This window comes from Haplochromis burtoni, unplaced genomic scaffold, assembly GCF_018398535.1.
Source record: "Haplochromis burtoni strain Fernald_Lab_line unplaced genomic scaffold, NCSU_Asbu1 Contig_28, whole genome shotgun sequence".
In the NCBI taxonomy this organism is placed as follows: domain Eukaryota; kingdom Metazoa; phylum Chordata; class Actinopteri; order Cichliformes; family Cichlidae; genus Haplochromis; species Haplochromis burtoni.
The window spans coordinates 2,050,542-2,066,239 of record NW_024582389.1 but is presented as its reverse complement, the minus strand read 5'-3'; the positions used below and the strand labels follow the sequence as shown (position 1 = coordinate 2,066,239).

Below are 15,698 nucleotides of genomic sequence, written 5' to 3'. Positions count from 1 at the left end.
GTGGTGGGGCTCATCTCTGGGGGAGATGAGACAGCGTACAGAGCTGAAGTTTCAGAGGCTGTCCGATTGGTGTGTAAATAACAACCTGGACCTCAATACCACCAAGACAAAAGAACTGGTAGTTGACTTCAGAAGGAGGAAGTCTGAGCTGCAGCCTGTCAGCATCAATGGCGAGTGTGTGGAGAGGGTCTCCAGTTTCAAGTTTCTGGGTGTGCACATAGACACAGACCTCCAATGGAGCTCTAACACCTCTGCGGTTTTTAAAGAAGGTCCAACAGCGTCTCCACTTTCGGAGAATCCTCAGAAAAATGGACCTGAAGAAGGAGCTGCTGACCGTCTTCTACCGCTGCTCCATTGAAAGTGTGCTGACATATTGCATCGGTGTGTGGTTCTCCAGCTGCACCACAGCACACAGAAGAGATCTCCAGAGGGTCATCAATATGGCCCAAAAAATCATTGGACATCCTCTTTCCTCCCTGAAGGACCTGTACAGCACTCGCTGTCTCAAGAGGGCACGCAGAATCCTACGGGACTGTACACACTCGGGACACCGGGTGTTTAAGCTGCTGCTGTTTGGCAGGAGGTTCAGGCTGCTGAGGTCCCGAACAAATAGACTCAAAAACAGCTTTTACAACAGGGCAACAGCCCTGATCGATGCAAATAGCTGACCTGACTGGCTACCTCCCTGGACTTTTTGGGGGGGGCGGTAACAACGGTAAAAACAGTAACAATAATAATATTTATATTTATAACAAGGTGCAATAACAATTAATGTGCAATAATAACAGTGTGCAATACACATACACTTATTCTTCTTTTTTATTACTAAGTTATTATACTGTGTTGTGTTGTTTGTGTTGCGTTGTAATGTGTCGTATCGGGTCGTGTTGTGTTATATGTAGTGCCGACAGTTTTCCAATTTCATTGTACTATTGTACTATGTATGACTGTGCAATGACAATAAAGAGTTATCTTATCTTTTCTTAATTAAAAATATGTCTTCAGTTGGGGTGGCAGAATAAACTAAGCTTTGTTATGCACTGATGGTGCAAGTATAGGACAAGCAAGGAGTAATTTTCTTTCACCCACTGAGGCAGGTGTTGCAACATTGTTTTTTCTGTTGTAATAATCAGTAAAAATCCTCTTTGCATTCACCATCTGTTGAATCTGAATGTGGGAAGTGACTGGTATGAATACCAGCACTCACTTATAAGAATTTTTCTTCAAATGCATTGAATAGCAAGAAAAACACTAAGTGAACAGGCTGGTAACGTTTAGAAGAAGCTCCAGTGTATTCCTGCAGAAAATGAAAATACATCTTATTATTAGTTTTTATTGTAATATAAAGCGGGTAGTTCAGGGAGAGCTTTTTCAATGTACCCAAGAAAGCGTCGACAGGACAAGTTGCCTTCAATTTGTAATTCCCAGTTATCTCCGATCACCAGTTAAAGGGCTTGTTTACTAGAATCGAGGGACTCTGTGGATCTGTATTTTATGACTGTGCTTATGTGTGTGGCTGGGGCTTTTAATGATAGGGGTAGATGGTCTGTGTTTAGAGATGTGTTCTCTGGTATTGCCTCAGGGCTGGAAGGGTTGGGTGGGCTAGTGAGTCCCCATGTCTCTAAAAATACCCTTTGGGATCCCATTCAGAGGCTGAAATGCGCCTATTTGTGTGTGCGTCTGCATGACGCTGCTGCAGCCAGGCAAGCTAGAGGCTATTACTGGCCAGCAGGGTTGCTAGGGAGACCAGTCGTGTCAGAGAGGAGCAACATCTGTGGGCTGTTTGTTTGTCGAGACAGGTTTTCCTTTTTCTGTCTCACGTCTTTCTCTCTCTTTTCCCCCCCCTGTCAGTCAGTGCCAGGGAAAGACTAATGCTGCATGTTTTCAAGGTTCATGCAGAAGGCTCAGTCTCTCATCATTAGAGCTTTCACACATTTGTAAACATCATTCTTGCATATTGAGCTGATTTAGAAGCTGGGCTTTCTTGGGAAATAGTTTAGCTGTCTCTGCTCAATCATGCTCACAGTAGGCCCTTGGGCTGTCAGTCAGGAGGGACTTGGGGGGGCTTTTTTTCACTGAGTTCACGCCAGTGGAAAGGTCAAATTCTGGGGAAGCATTTAACCCCTGCCCCTTCGTGCTGCCTCTCTCCTCAGCTCCCCTCTCTATATGGACATGTTCTATTTCCACTGCTCCTTTCTCCTGGCTGCCTCCTCGGCAGCTCAGCGGGGCACAAATTCTCTTTTAATAGGTACATATTTGGGCAATAGGAGAAGTCCCATATTTGTGAGCAACCCCCTCCCCCCCTCCCCCCCCTCTCTATCCAGTTCTTGCCGTCTCAAGTCTTCAAAGCTTCTCTTCGTTGCACATGTTCTCTCTTGGTTATCCTTAATTTTTCTGTCCTGTAAGATGGAGCAGAGTAAGGGCAGTGGGTGGAGGGTGTGCATCTTTGGCAAACAGATGTGACAGGGCACTTCCCAAATTAAATTTGTTCTTTTGAGCATCCTTTAATTTGGAGCATTTTAATCCTGTTAAGGTCTCTAACTCAGCAGGGTGTTGTTTTTGCAGGGGCACCACAAACTGGTTTCAATGTTTATCATGAATCCAAGATGCTTGAGTTTATCTGAGCACAAGGAAACCTTTTTCAAATAAAATTCAGATGCCACTCAAGCACTTCTAGTAGTTCACCCAGAATATTATCTACGTATGTATCCTCAGTAATCCTGACCATATTTGGGGAAACCTGGTCTTGAAGGGCCCTCTGCATTCTGTGTGTAACAGGGCAGAGCGAACCTCTGACCTCCTAATCCGGTCTAAACGAGACCGTCACACACACACACGTGCACGCACAGACACACACACATGCAGCACAGTTGAGCAGTGAGTTTGTGACGTAACAGTCATTTTTGGAATAATATGGTATTTTCACTCTGCAAAGGCCAGTTACCTAACATTCATCCCCAAATTAACAGGCTCCTACCTCCATCACCTCTGAGTGATACAGCAATCCATTTACGCCAAGATAAGACTAAGCTGTGAGTTTGATTCTGATTGTGTCCCCAAATGCCTCTAGTTGTATTAGAATATGCATATCATCCCCAAAAGTACCTCCTCAGCGATAACTAATTCAATTAGTGGCTGACACTGCTCTATATTAATGTGAACCTAATGCTTGTGTTGAGACAAAAGCATTCTGAGTGTTACTTCCAGCAGCACATTGCATGAAAGGTAGTCATTAGAACTATGGCATTTTAATTACATGTTAAATATTTTGTCTATGCTTCTACATTAATGCCTTTTTAAAATTAAATGCACAGTCTTCTCTCTTTAATGCCAGTGTTCCGGTCATATTTCTATTATTAACCAGACACGGATACCATCTCCTCAGCATCACCTCTTGAAAGATGGTCTTTTCCATATTCCATTTGGGGGCTTCAGCTTCACATATTCATCACTCTGCAAAGACAGAGTGAGGATTTCTAGTTATATTTTTGGACTCTATTTTCGCCTTAGCACTTTTCCTTTGCAGAGCTTCTTGAAAACATCACCGAAATATGGATCGTCAAAGTAATGTGAAAGTCTTTTGTAATTTGTCTGCTTCTGTTAACTTCCTTATTAAATTTCTGTCTTCAGATGGCAAGAGAATCTTTGACCAGTGACACGTGTGTCAGTCTTAAGGTTTGATTAAGTGTGCTAATGTGTCAGCCAGGCCCCTTGACCTCACCACATTCAGGGGACTCCCTGACACACAAACACACATACATGCACACACAGACAAACGAACAGTACTTTAAATGTCTGCGATAAAGATTCTTGATAACCCCGGGGACAACCCTCGCCCTTCTCTCAATTCCTTCCTTCCCTCCCTCCTGCTTGTCTTTCTTTCCCTTTGAGAGGCCTCAGTGTTCCTTCAATGAGGGTAGTCATGGGCCCTGAGGTCAACAGACTCTAGCACTCTTTTTGTCACACACACATAAACATACTGATATCCACACTTTGGCAAAGGCTTTGGGCTGCCATTTACGAGGTGGATGCTAAGTCTAGTAGGATGTGTGTTCATTTTTCATGTAACTCAGTTTGGAAGAGCGTTAATATGATGGCTATATATAGAACTTTATCAGTCTGCTTTGAGTATGGAACAACCCTGGAAAGTGAAGTTACTCATTGAAAGTGAGGGAGATCCTACTGCTTGTATTTGTTGTGGGAAAGTGTGGTGGTTATTATGTGTGTGTGTCTGTGTGTGCGTGCATGTGCTCCCTAGCACCACAGTTGGGCGTTGTAGTGAGTGTGTGTGACTGAAAGACAGCCAGTTTCCATCACAGGCTGAAGTTTGATTATGTAACCAGGGACTGAGAAGCATGAGTGAGCAGGGTGATCCTCAACTATAAAAGGCAAAGAAGATGGGTAGAAGAGGGTCATTTGGTGTGGAAAATACATTCTTCCCTTCAACAGTATAATACTTCTTTAGCTACAGTCCCAGAGAAACAAATGTTGATTACAGTTTTTTATATGCACTGCCCAAGAGAACCCTATATCAGGAATTTGACATTGGAGAGTTCATTTATTCTTGCGTTTGTGTGCAGTCTCAGTTGCCCCCACCAGTTTGTGTTTGGTTGGGCTCACATTGGATTTAGAGAAAAACAACTAGGAGTGGGAATCAAAGTGTAACTCACAGAACAGTACTAAAATGATAATGTCGGGCATATTATACTTATTATAGAATGCCAGAATGTAGGGCTGTATGACCAAAATCTCATATCCCGATACAAGACTTCTATCATCCCGATAACGATATAAATCACAAAAAATTAAAATTTTCTGTAAATTCCGTGAATCTCGGGCAGCTCGACTTGCATGAAGTGTTTTCAGCTGGGCGTCCTGTACCTGGAGTTATGACTTTTAGCCGATGCATGAAACAATACATTTTTAGACATAAGTTGTAACAGACGTGCTGCGGGGAAAAGCCTGTTTTAACGTTTGAGTCTAAGGTTTATTTTTTAGCACCTAACGCCTCTTTTTTGCTTCTCATCCGTAAACACTAGGGGTGAAACGATACTCGTATGCAGTGCTTTCGTTTCGGTACGCATATGTATTGAACAATACAAAATTTTTAATTTATTTGATCAACTTTTCTTCTGACGATGCTGTCTGTGTTGAGAGCTCAGTGGATCTGCGTTCGACTACTCCGCCTAGGCTGCACTGTCGAGTACAGATCCACTGAGCGCAAGCTAGCAAGACAGAAGCTAAGCTCGTTGCAACATGGCAAATTGAACCTCCCCCACCCTCATTCAGATCTGGCCTTTGGAACTATTTTGGTCTTCATGTGACGTATGACCCTGAAGGTAAGCGCGTCATGGACTAAAGTAAAACAGTATGTCGGATGTGCCACGCAATGCTCAATCCACATGGATCCGCAGTAGCTCGTTAACAGAGATTTGCCGTGTTGTGGCGTTAACGTTATTTCAGATTAACGCTGACAGCACTAGTGGGAACACAATGAATATGACTGCACATTTACACCGACGGCATCCTAGTGCAAAGACAAGTGGAAGCAGACAAAAACAACAAGCAGCATGCTACAAACTTTACAGTTGTCATTTAGACAGCCGTTAGCACAGGATTCTCCTTATGGGGACCTGATATGTTTAATATGCTGCTGAGAATATAGCCCAGAAGAAGCGTATAGTATAGCTTTTATTTTGGAAAGAGACATTTCTCTGTAATAAACTCTGTTTTCCAAATGAGTGATTTCTCAATCAGATTGTATCGAAAAAATATCAAACCGTGACACCAAAGTATCGAACCGAACCGAACTGTGAATTTTGTGTATCCCCTAGTAAACACTGCATACTCTTTCACGGGATTTAGTTTATTTTGAAAAGTCTCAACAGGATCTTGAGCTTTATTGTGAAAGGTTAATATGCAAAACAAACAAGCAGATGGCGGAGCCACGCCATTGTTTTACCGTCGTGGTTGCTAACAGCAACGCGTAAAAACAGTCGCTTGTCCATCCGTAGCGTGGTTATATTAAATATAAGAGAAAGAGAGAACTTTTAACAAATGAATATAACCACTACAATGACCATCAAACGATGAAAAAATATTGCCGTAAACATTATATTTTGCCACACTACGAAACAAACGATAGCGTAAAATGAAACGATAGATGTTTTTATATTGTCACCCGATATATATCGTTATATCGAACAGCCCTACCAGAATGTATTGAAAATATACCAGAGGCATCAATGTTTTTCTCAGCCTAGTAACAATAAATGTATGTTACTAGTTATTACCACAGTCAGTGTTTATGACCCTAAATTTCCTGAAATTGACATCAGTTTTCACTATCACCATCCAGTTCAGTTTCATTTATATAGTACCAAATGACAACAAAAATTGCTTCAAAGTGTTTATATTGTAAGCTCAAGAGAATAATGAAGAGAAAACTCTAATGACCAAACAACCCCCTATGATCAAACACTTTGCAACAGTGGGAAGGAAAAACTCCCTTTTAACAGAAAGAAGTCTCCACCAGATCCGACTCAGGAGGGGCCACCCCCTGCTGCAACTGGTTGTGGTTGACAGGAGAACTACACTCAGTATTTTAGTACACACACTGAAAGCCACTGTATAGTTTCTCCACAGTTCATTGTGATAACACTGTTATCACTGAGCTACCTTGGTCGCAAACACAGTCCACTGATTGCTTGTACCACAGGAGCCGTGTGTCAGTTCTATATCTTATTCGAGAGCATCCTGTATCTGTGGCTGTAATTTAGTGGCAGCGTGCAACAGTTCGCGACTTTAATGATGAGTCAGGGGACGAAAACAAACCTCTTCATTTTCAAGAAATCCATCTGTGGTTTATTTAAAATGTGCAATCCACTTATGTTTAATGAAGTATGTATGAAGCCTGTAATGCCTTAAAGAGAGGCCATTTGTTGGTTATTTCTCTGTATGTTATTAAAGAAAGGAGGAAGAGCTTTTCTTCTTTTTTTTTCTTTTGAATGCACAGTTTATCCAACACAGTCTGGATACTCTAAAGTGAGTTAACCTGTGAGATAACAGTGTCTTCTAAAGGGTCTTTTAAACAGTACTTTCCTGTTAGCAATTCTTCAGGCTAAGAGGACTAAGTGGGTTTAAAAAAAACAAACTTAAACACTCATGCAGCGACAGACACATTGACACTACTTACTTAAAAAGTCAAACAAGCCTAGTCAAACACAGGCACACACACATGAAGTCACGCACGCAGGTGGTGAGGCAGCAGAAGCCTCAGTTAGCACTCACTCATTGAGCAAAGAGGAATCCAAATGTGGATCAATTGAAATGAGTAAAAAGGGAATTTCACTTGTGATTAGCGGCAGGTTGCACCATTCAGTTTTCCATTCACTCCTTTACTCACTCTTTCATCAGCCGTTGATTCTCCTTGCTCAGCTTGCCCCCTGCTTGCCAGTCTTTGTGCAGAGCTGCACTTGGACACGCTAAGGTGCGATAGCCTGTGAAATCAGAGATCTTACACATTTTATACACAAGCTAGAACAAGCACACCACATCTCACTCTTTTTTTGTGGTAGCACGGTTCCTTAGTAAACACTGCCCCCTCCGTATCACTGATTGTTAAGGAAATGTAAAAGTGGACACAGGCTTATTAACATTTCACTCCTACAAGCTTTTTGCTCAAAGAAAAGAGGTCTTGTTGGTGTAATAAAACCACAAGCTCCTTTCAGGGCTCTCATTGAATTAAAGACTGCTTCTATCCAGTGTAAACAGTCACACTTGTATGATATTGCCCTGCTCCTCACGGCGTGAGCACATCATGCCTGATGCGTGCAGAAAACTCTGAGCAAACATGAGCACGAATCAATCTGATGGTCCTCATGGTAATGCGATTAAACAAACCTACCACCACCAGAATATTGCCTGGCTGTGATATTGAGTGAACGTTACAGACTTCATCTCTAACACAGATGCCTCATAGCAGCAGCCTGTTGCAGTTTGTTCCCAGTGTTTGAATAATGCTCTTCTTTTTCTCTATGCTCTGGTTGGTGATTGGCCACCATAACGCAGATGTTTGTTTTGTTTTTGTTTGTTTGTTATGATCAAGCCAATTTAGCTGAGAGTCATTTTTCTTGCTCTTTTATTCTATTTTTATAGAATTTTTACTCTTTATATGTATTTAATATGCGTACACTCTATTTTCTTGTTCTAGTGCAAGTACAGCAGCGATATGATATTTTTGTATTTTTCTGCATTCATTTGTGTGTTATCCTGCAAATGTGGTGCAAATGCTTCAAGGTAAAATGAAATGGGATTTTCACGCAGTGAAAGGAAAGGCATGCATTTCTTATTGGGAATTGAATCTGAACAGTGGCTCTGTGGGTACTGTTACTAAATGATGTGCTCCAAACACCCGGCTGCTGTAAAGTAATTGCCAGACCTCAGTGTTTGTGCACACCTCAAACTCGTCGGCTGTATTGAAACATGTAGAGGTAGCCTTGAACATGAGGCACAGGAATTGCTGTCAGTATTCTTCATCCTCAGCAACAGAATACTTTAACTTGTTTGCAGCATGTTGTACACACATATATAATTTGGTGAAGACTTCATATTCCAAAGACTACAAAAGCATCATCAGAACATGTGACATTTGACTGCTGCCCCTTCCTGTGTTTGCATTGTGCTCTGTGTGATGAGCTAAAAAAAACCCTGTTTGTGTTGACTCAGAGCTAACAGAGAGAATAAATAGATGGAAAAGTGTCAGAGTTGTGAATGTTTGAGTGACTGTAATGCGTTTTCATTATATTATTGGATTACATATTATCATTGCAGTATTGCAATCAATACTGTATGCTTTACTGTACTTAAAAAAACATTAACAAGAATTAGCAAGTTGATTATATTGTCCTGAGAATGTGAAGCCTATTGTGTTGTTACAAGGATGCTTTTTGTGTCATAGTCTTTGGAAGTGATTGTCAGTCCTATTAAACTGATGAAGGTTCACTCTGGCTTTTGGTAATACTGGGATTTGAGCGAAATGTGCAGGAAGAAAATTGTTCTCAGTCTCAGGGGATTTGTTTTCCAGTGAGTCAGTCCAGGTGAGTGGTTAGATATGTGTGTCCTAAGATGGGTTCAGCCTCAAGGGCAGTGATGACCCTGATAGTGAAAGAGGAAAATTGATGGTATTGTTAAAGGAGAGGCGGCCCAAGATGCACACACGATGGCTGCAGACACCATTGAGGAGTAGCTGTTCTTGCAGTGTGGTGTCTGCATGGTGATAACAAATCTTGCAGATGTCTGCACGGACCCTCACATTCACCCTCTAATGATGGAATTTACATTAGATTTTTGTGGCCTTCTCTATGTAGGCTTCCTGTATGCGTTTATTTTTTCCCAATCAAAGTAACACTAGGGTGTACTGCCAGATCCAAAATGCTTCCAAGACTGTGCAAAAAAGCATGCATGCCATCATTTTCAGTCTCAAAGCCGCAAGACAAGATAAATATGCTGGATGAATACATAAGGGGACATGATATCACTCTGTGATATTTACTGTATAGATTAGAGACCAGGATGCCACAGCGAGTCCATAATAGAACTGTATTTACAAATGCAGATTTGTACATAGGCCAAGCGTTGGAAAAATACAAACCATATTCCACTATCATGCCAGACGTCAGTGTTACAGTGTTTGACTTTCACAAGGACACCAAGCGAACAGCGTGGGTGTGGAATGGAAGCAGAAATTGAAATATATGTTACAGTGTTTGCATTCTCGTTATGTACACAGAGCTTAACTACTTTAAATTTGAACAAATTTCATTCTCCTGACACTCGTAACTTCCAAAAATCTTAGGCAACTGAACATATTATAATTCAAGTGTGCACATTGGATCTTGTGGTTTAAGTGATGCACAGCTCTTACTGTGAAAATTCCCTTTCAACAGACTTTTTCCCTGTATTAACAGTTTGGCTCTCAATTTGAAAGTGTCAAGCATCCATCCACTCGTCCAATTCAGGGTCATGGTTGGTCTGGAGCTTATTCTAGCTATCATAGGGTAAACGACAAGGTACACCCTGGATAAATGACCAGTGTTTTGCAGAGAACCAGACAACCATTCTCACTCACTTTCATCTCACATACTTAAAACAGGTCTGTATCATCAGGTCGTCTAAATAGTGGGTGTGTACGCTATGTGTGCAGAAAATGAGAAATTAATTGAATTATGGCTGTTTTTGTGATTGATTACTTTTTAATTACTTAAGCCTCCCTTGTTCTTATAGAACAGATGGTGGTTTCCAGTCATGTGAAGCTGAGAAGCTGATGTTTTGCACCTGTTACAGTAATATTTCTGACAAACACTGCCTTTCTGGGGGGGAGGGTTTCCCAAGCACCTGGTTTTCAAATCTGCTTTTTAAAAAATGTGATAACTACAACTTGAAGCGCATAACTGTGTTCTTGACCTTGACGGGCACACACACACTTGCCCAGCTGTTTATACTTAGTTTTAATGAAATCTTTTCTCAGAACTGCGCGGCAATCTACATAACTCTTAAGCAACATCTGTGGTGGGATATATTTTTTTCCCTGATAGCTGATACCTGAAAAGACGTCTGATAAGCAAAAGACTGCTATTATTTAATCTGCACGTACCATTCCTTAAATAGACGAGCACCTTCCACTTGCTCTTTAATGTCATGGCAACAGCAGGAGGGCTCAGCATCCGGTAAACCAAAAACTGCCGTCCCTCAGTTCCACAGGCCCCGCAAGATATAAAGCCATATAAGGCACGCACAACACAGGTAGATACAGTATATCCTCTAAATCTGACAACCTTGATAATGACACAAGGAAACCATTCTTTTCCTCAGCTGGCAGCTAGAAAAGAAAACGATGACATGAAATAAGAAAATAAAAATCTGGAAACTGAAATACTTTTTGTCTGACATGAATGCAGTAAGACTGACAGTGAATCCTCACAACAGTATCAGCAAAAACATCAGATGATGATGTGTTGAAAGATCAAACAGAACACATCTTATTATGTTTCCTCTTTCAGTTTCCTGCAGTTCAGCTAAGTTGTTGTTAAAGTTTTAGTCCTCAGTTAATACCTGTCGTTGTTATTATTGGTTTTGTGATTATTGTTACAGCCATGACACATGCTGCTCTCTGTCTGTTGTTCACTCGTGTCCATTGGAGCATGTCCCCAGTCATCCCTTCCACCACTGGCTGACTGATGTAGCTGTAGCCTAATTTTAGTTTATGAGGTGTGGGACCGCTGGGTGTTACCCTAGCTGCCATTTTAGAAGAGGAGGCTGGGAACAGTGTTCCTCACGGGGCTTCTATCTATCGTAATTATCTCTCTGTCAGGGGTTGGATAGGGGGCTCGGACCTCACCGACTTCCGCTAGCTTCCCATAGCTCCTCACGTGCGCACTCACACTTCTAGAAGCTCAGAGGCCCAGCGTGCGCACTGGCGTGGCCTTATAGGACCTCAACTGCTGCACTGCTATTGGACAGATTTCATCCCGCTGAGGAAAATGTTATCTAATGCATACTGTTGAGTGTAGCGAGATCTAGGCTATCGTCAGACAGGAAAGCACAGTCCAATTAGTCCAAATTAGAGATGTGAAATGTCCTATATGAATGATTTTGAATCTGTTTTACAGTGTATAACATTTCCGTGTTTCCCTTGTTTGATGAGTAAACTTCTGTAGTAAACTCTACTTTTGGCCAACACAGATGGTGGAGGACTTGGTTTCACGGTTGGCTCCTTTTTTTTGTAAATAAGTAGATGTATTGACCTGGATACTATACCTCCTTTAGCTGTGTGATATACAGCACAGCAGACCAAATTGGCTTAATTTGCATAAATGAAAGTGCAGTAGCTTGTTTTTCAAAGTTTCTGGTGTTATCCACTGTCTCTGTTCAGCCTTGGTGTCTTTTGCTGAACCTGCCAGCAGCAGTGAGATTGTCTCTTTTTTTCTGAATCATTGTACTTTCAAAATGACAGCATTCAAACATCCCAGAAGCCTTGCATCATCTGCACTTGTCATGGCAGGGGTGGACTGTAGCCCGCCCAGCCGGTAGTCTTCTGTAACCCCTGCTGATGATGTGTCTGATCTGCGTTCCCCACATCAAAAGCAGACACCCCCCCTCTGCTGTACTCACCACTCTGATCCCCCAGCCTCTGTCACTCACAGCTGTGTCACTGTTCTGTGTCTCTCTGCCCACCACTGTTCTGTTTCATCTCTATGCTTCTCATGCCACTCTCTCCTCATCTCTCAGATCACATCTTTCTGCCTCTCAGTGGGTGTATATCAGGCTCTTACTTTTAGTGCACTGATTTTATTATTTTATTTCTGCCTTTCACTTTTCCCTGTGCCTTCACATCTTTCACGCTGACTCTCTGTCCATATTTCTTCCCCCATTATCCTTCCTCAGTTCCCCTATTTCTCATCTCATCCATCAGCATCCAGTTTCCACTTTGTGTATATGCGTTTAATTTTCTGTATAGTAGAAAATATTCTGTAGCGCAGCAGGCTAAAAGATTGGTGGATGAAAATCAAATCTCCGCAGAGTATTCCCATAATGACTTAATACCGGCTGAGCTCTTAGGCTATACATAGTGTGTCACGTTCTCAAGTGCACTTCTCCCTCTCACTTTTGCTTGACACATTTGAGCTTGACGTAGGTGGAGCCTATATTTGGGTGGTGTCATCAGCAATATTACAATTACCTCCTCCCCTCCCTGAGCTGGATGTCTTACGTGATGATACACGTGCAGGTGTGTCACATGAATGAAGCCTGACTCTCTAGTATTTGGAGAGGAGTGCAGTGCCCATCCGTTTTGTTTCAGGGTCCTAGATAAAAGCAGGAGGAGGAAATTCCTTTCTCGCATACGTTTTATCTCTGTGATATGTTGCTCAGGTCCACCCATAGTCCCATTTATAGGATTAATTTATAACATTATGGTTGTTTTTGGAATCCAGAAGCGATGATAGTTGGACGTGAGGATGAGTTCTTTGTTATTAGCAAATAATAGCAAGCTTGGTTAGCAAGGTGACCCAGTAGGCTCTATGTACATTATTGTGCAGATTTACATACGTGCTTATTTAACACATAAAAAATGCATATATATATTATCTGAATCACATAGCTTGGATGGGCTGTTATTACACTTTAAAAACTCCATTTTATCAGGTAGGTCTATTAAAAATGTTCTAAATAGGTACCAACACTACACAGTTGATTCCAGTTAGCTGGCATGAAGCTTAGCTAAAGACGCCTGTGTTGGCAACCTCGACAGTCAAAGCAGCTACAACCCCCCCCCCCCAAAACAACCGCAAATGGGTGAATTAAAAAAACAGACAAACTCATTTTCTGTACAGCTGTTGTTGTTTTTTAACTCACTCTTTGAGATTGTCTCAAGTGGACGGTTAAGGTACTGCAGCTTTAGGCACTTTGCCATGGACTTCATTTTTCAGCCCTGGAGGTTCCTGCTTGGTCCCACGCAGCGGTTGTCCTCTGATGTCATTTGCCCATATTCCTTTTGCTTGTTCTATTTACTCTTTATTTTACTCTTTACGGGCGATCGTGGCTCAAGAGTTGGGAGTTCATCTTGTAATCGGAAGGTTGCCGGTTCGAGCCCCGGCTTGGACAGTTCACCCGTTGCCTACTGGTGGTGGTCAGAGGGCCCGGTGGCGCCAGTGTTCGGCAGCCTCGCCTCTGTCAGTGCGCCCCAGGGTGGCTGTGGCTACATGTAGCTTGCCATCACCAGTGTGTGAATGTGTGTGTGAATGTGTGGATGACTGAATGTGTAAAGGGCTTTGGGGTCCTTAGGGACTAGTTAAGCGCTATACAAATACAGGCCATTACTCTGCTTCACTGCTAATTGCAGCTCCAAAGCAGAGAGGGTGCTTTAAATCTCTGAAAAATCCTAAATGACAAATCAATATTTTTCCTAAATTCTGTCTTTGGAGCTTGTTCATTGGTTGGTTGTTATATATGTAAGTTGTTCTCACTCTCTCAAGAGGATATTTTTGGATGAGCCCCTGGAGAGCGAGCATCCTTTCCTAACATACTCTGTGTCTGTCTCTTTCCTTGTGTGTCTTCTCCTCTTTTGTTTGTTTCTCAGACTTGTGAGCAGCCATGACAAAGTCCTACGAATTCAACTGGGAGAAGCACCTGCCTGAGTTCATGCAGGAAGGCGCCTCTTTCGACAGGTTTGATGAGGTAAATATGACACTTTCCTGGATTGAGTAATTGATTAAAAATAAGAGGCTTTTAGTATTCTCAGTGAAGTGATGAAAGTTTAGCCAATGCTAAGCTATCTGTTTGTAAGTGTTCCCTGCTGATACCACCATAGATTATTTGCTCTGCCCTGTTATCATCCTGGACCTTAATGACTGTGCCTGGCTCAGTCATTAGTTGGACAAATGCACACATCCACACACGGAGCAGAGTCTTTGTTTTCATACATTTAGAATACCAAGCTTTAAATGAAGTTTTAGTCTCTAAATGTAATGATTTATATTATGCTGCCTTTGTTTGTTTGTTTTTTTTCTTCTCAAAAATATCCAAGACGGGTCCACAGTGCAACAATGGAAAGACATTTATATTCCCACACCATGAGTAATACAAGCGCACACACATACACACAGAACAGAGACCTCAGTTTATATCATCACTGGTGTAGTCACAGTTCTAGCTGTAGACAGGCCACATTGATCAGGCTCATTAAGATGCTTCGGCATGGCGACTGCTTGTCCGCATCACGCCCACTGAGGGTCTTAAGTAGCACACTATAAAAAATTATGCACACGCTAAAAACGTTTTAGAATAGCCATAATTCCAAAGAAAATTGGTTTGTGTAAGAACCAATTTTAGAAATGCACAAAGTGGGGAAAGGCGTCAAAATGGGTGTGCCTGCATAACTGTTTATCTGTCTGACTCTGAGAACAGTGCTGCTTTCATATACAGTCACTCAGGCGTGCACAAGCTCCACTGCGACATGACATCATTGCTTTATTATATGCCCTAACCCACTGTAAGAAAAACCTACGAGTGCTGATAAAAGAAAATGATAAGCTTAGAAGCTTTTGATTACCGGTTCTCAATTCCAGTGCCTAAAGATGCTGTAGCAAAACATAAAGACAGATTTTCAATTAAGATGTCCCAAAAAAATAAATAAGCTCAAACAGTGTTGTAAAGAGGAGTTGTGCAACTCTTTTAATGAGCTACAGGAAATGTCCTGTGGAGGCTCTGCTTCAGCAAAAGAGGATTTACACGAGCCACGTGTGTGAAATAGAGCCCGACTGATTATAGGCTTTTAAAGGCCAATACTGATACAGGCATGTGGTGATTTAAAAACCCAATATGGCGATATATCAGCTAATTTATTTTCTTTCAGACAAACAAAACTTAACAAATTTTTGGGAAATCTGTTTATGTGCAGTTATTTGTTTACTCTTTAACACTGTGGCCAACTGCTTGGATCATTGCAACATGTGTTGCCAACAGTTGCAGAGTGCCCCCTCATGGACGAACTGTGCAACATCAACACACAAAACATAGTTGAAGGGTGTTTCTTCTATTTCTTCTTTAATTTTGTCATTTAATTTTTTGGCCGTTATACATACTGATATCAACAGAGCGACAAATAGCTAAAAATTGGCTGATCATATCGGCCATCTGTT

General features: G+C 41.8%; 1 protein-coding gene across 7 annotated transcripts in view; it reads left to right on the top strand.

Moving 5' to 3' along the window:
* The window catches only part of LOC102302487 (1-phosphatidylinositol 4,5-bisphosphate phosphodiesterase beta-4), a 69,239-nt gene that overhangs the window by 22,717 nt on the left and 30,824 nt on the right, over window positions 1-15,698 (top strand). For all 7 annotated transcript variants that reach the window (XM_014332216.2, XM_014332217.2, XM_014332213.2 and 4 more), the window contains one exon: window positions 14,138-14,235. In XM_014332216.2, the coding sequence (XP_014187702.1) occupies window positions 14,152-14,235 (84 nt within the window). In that variant the 5' untranslated portion in view covers window positions 14,138-14,151. The remainder of the gene's footprint in view (window positions 1-14,137; window positions 14,236-15,698) is intronic.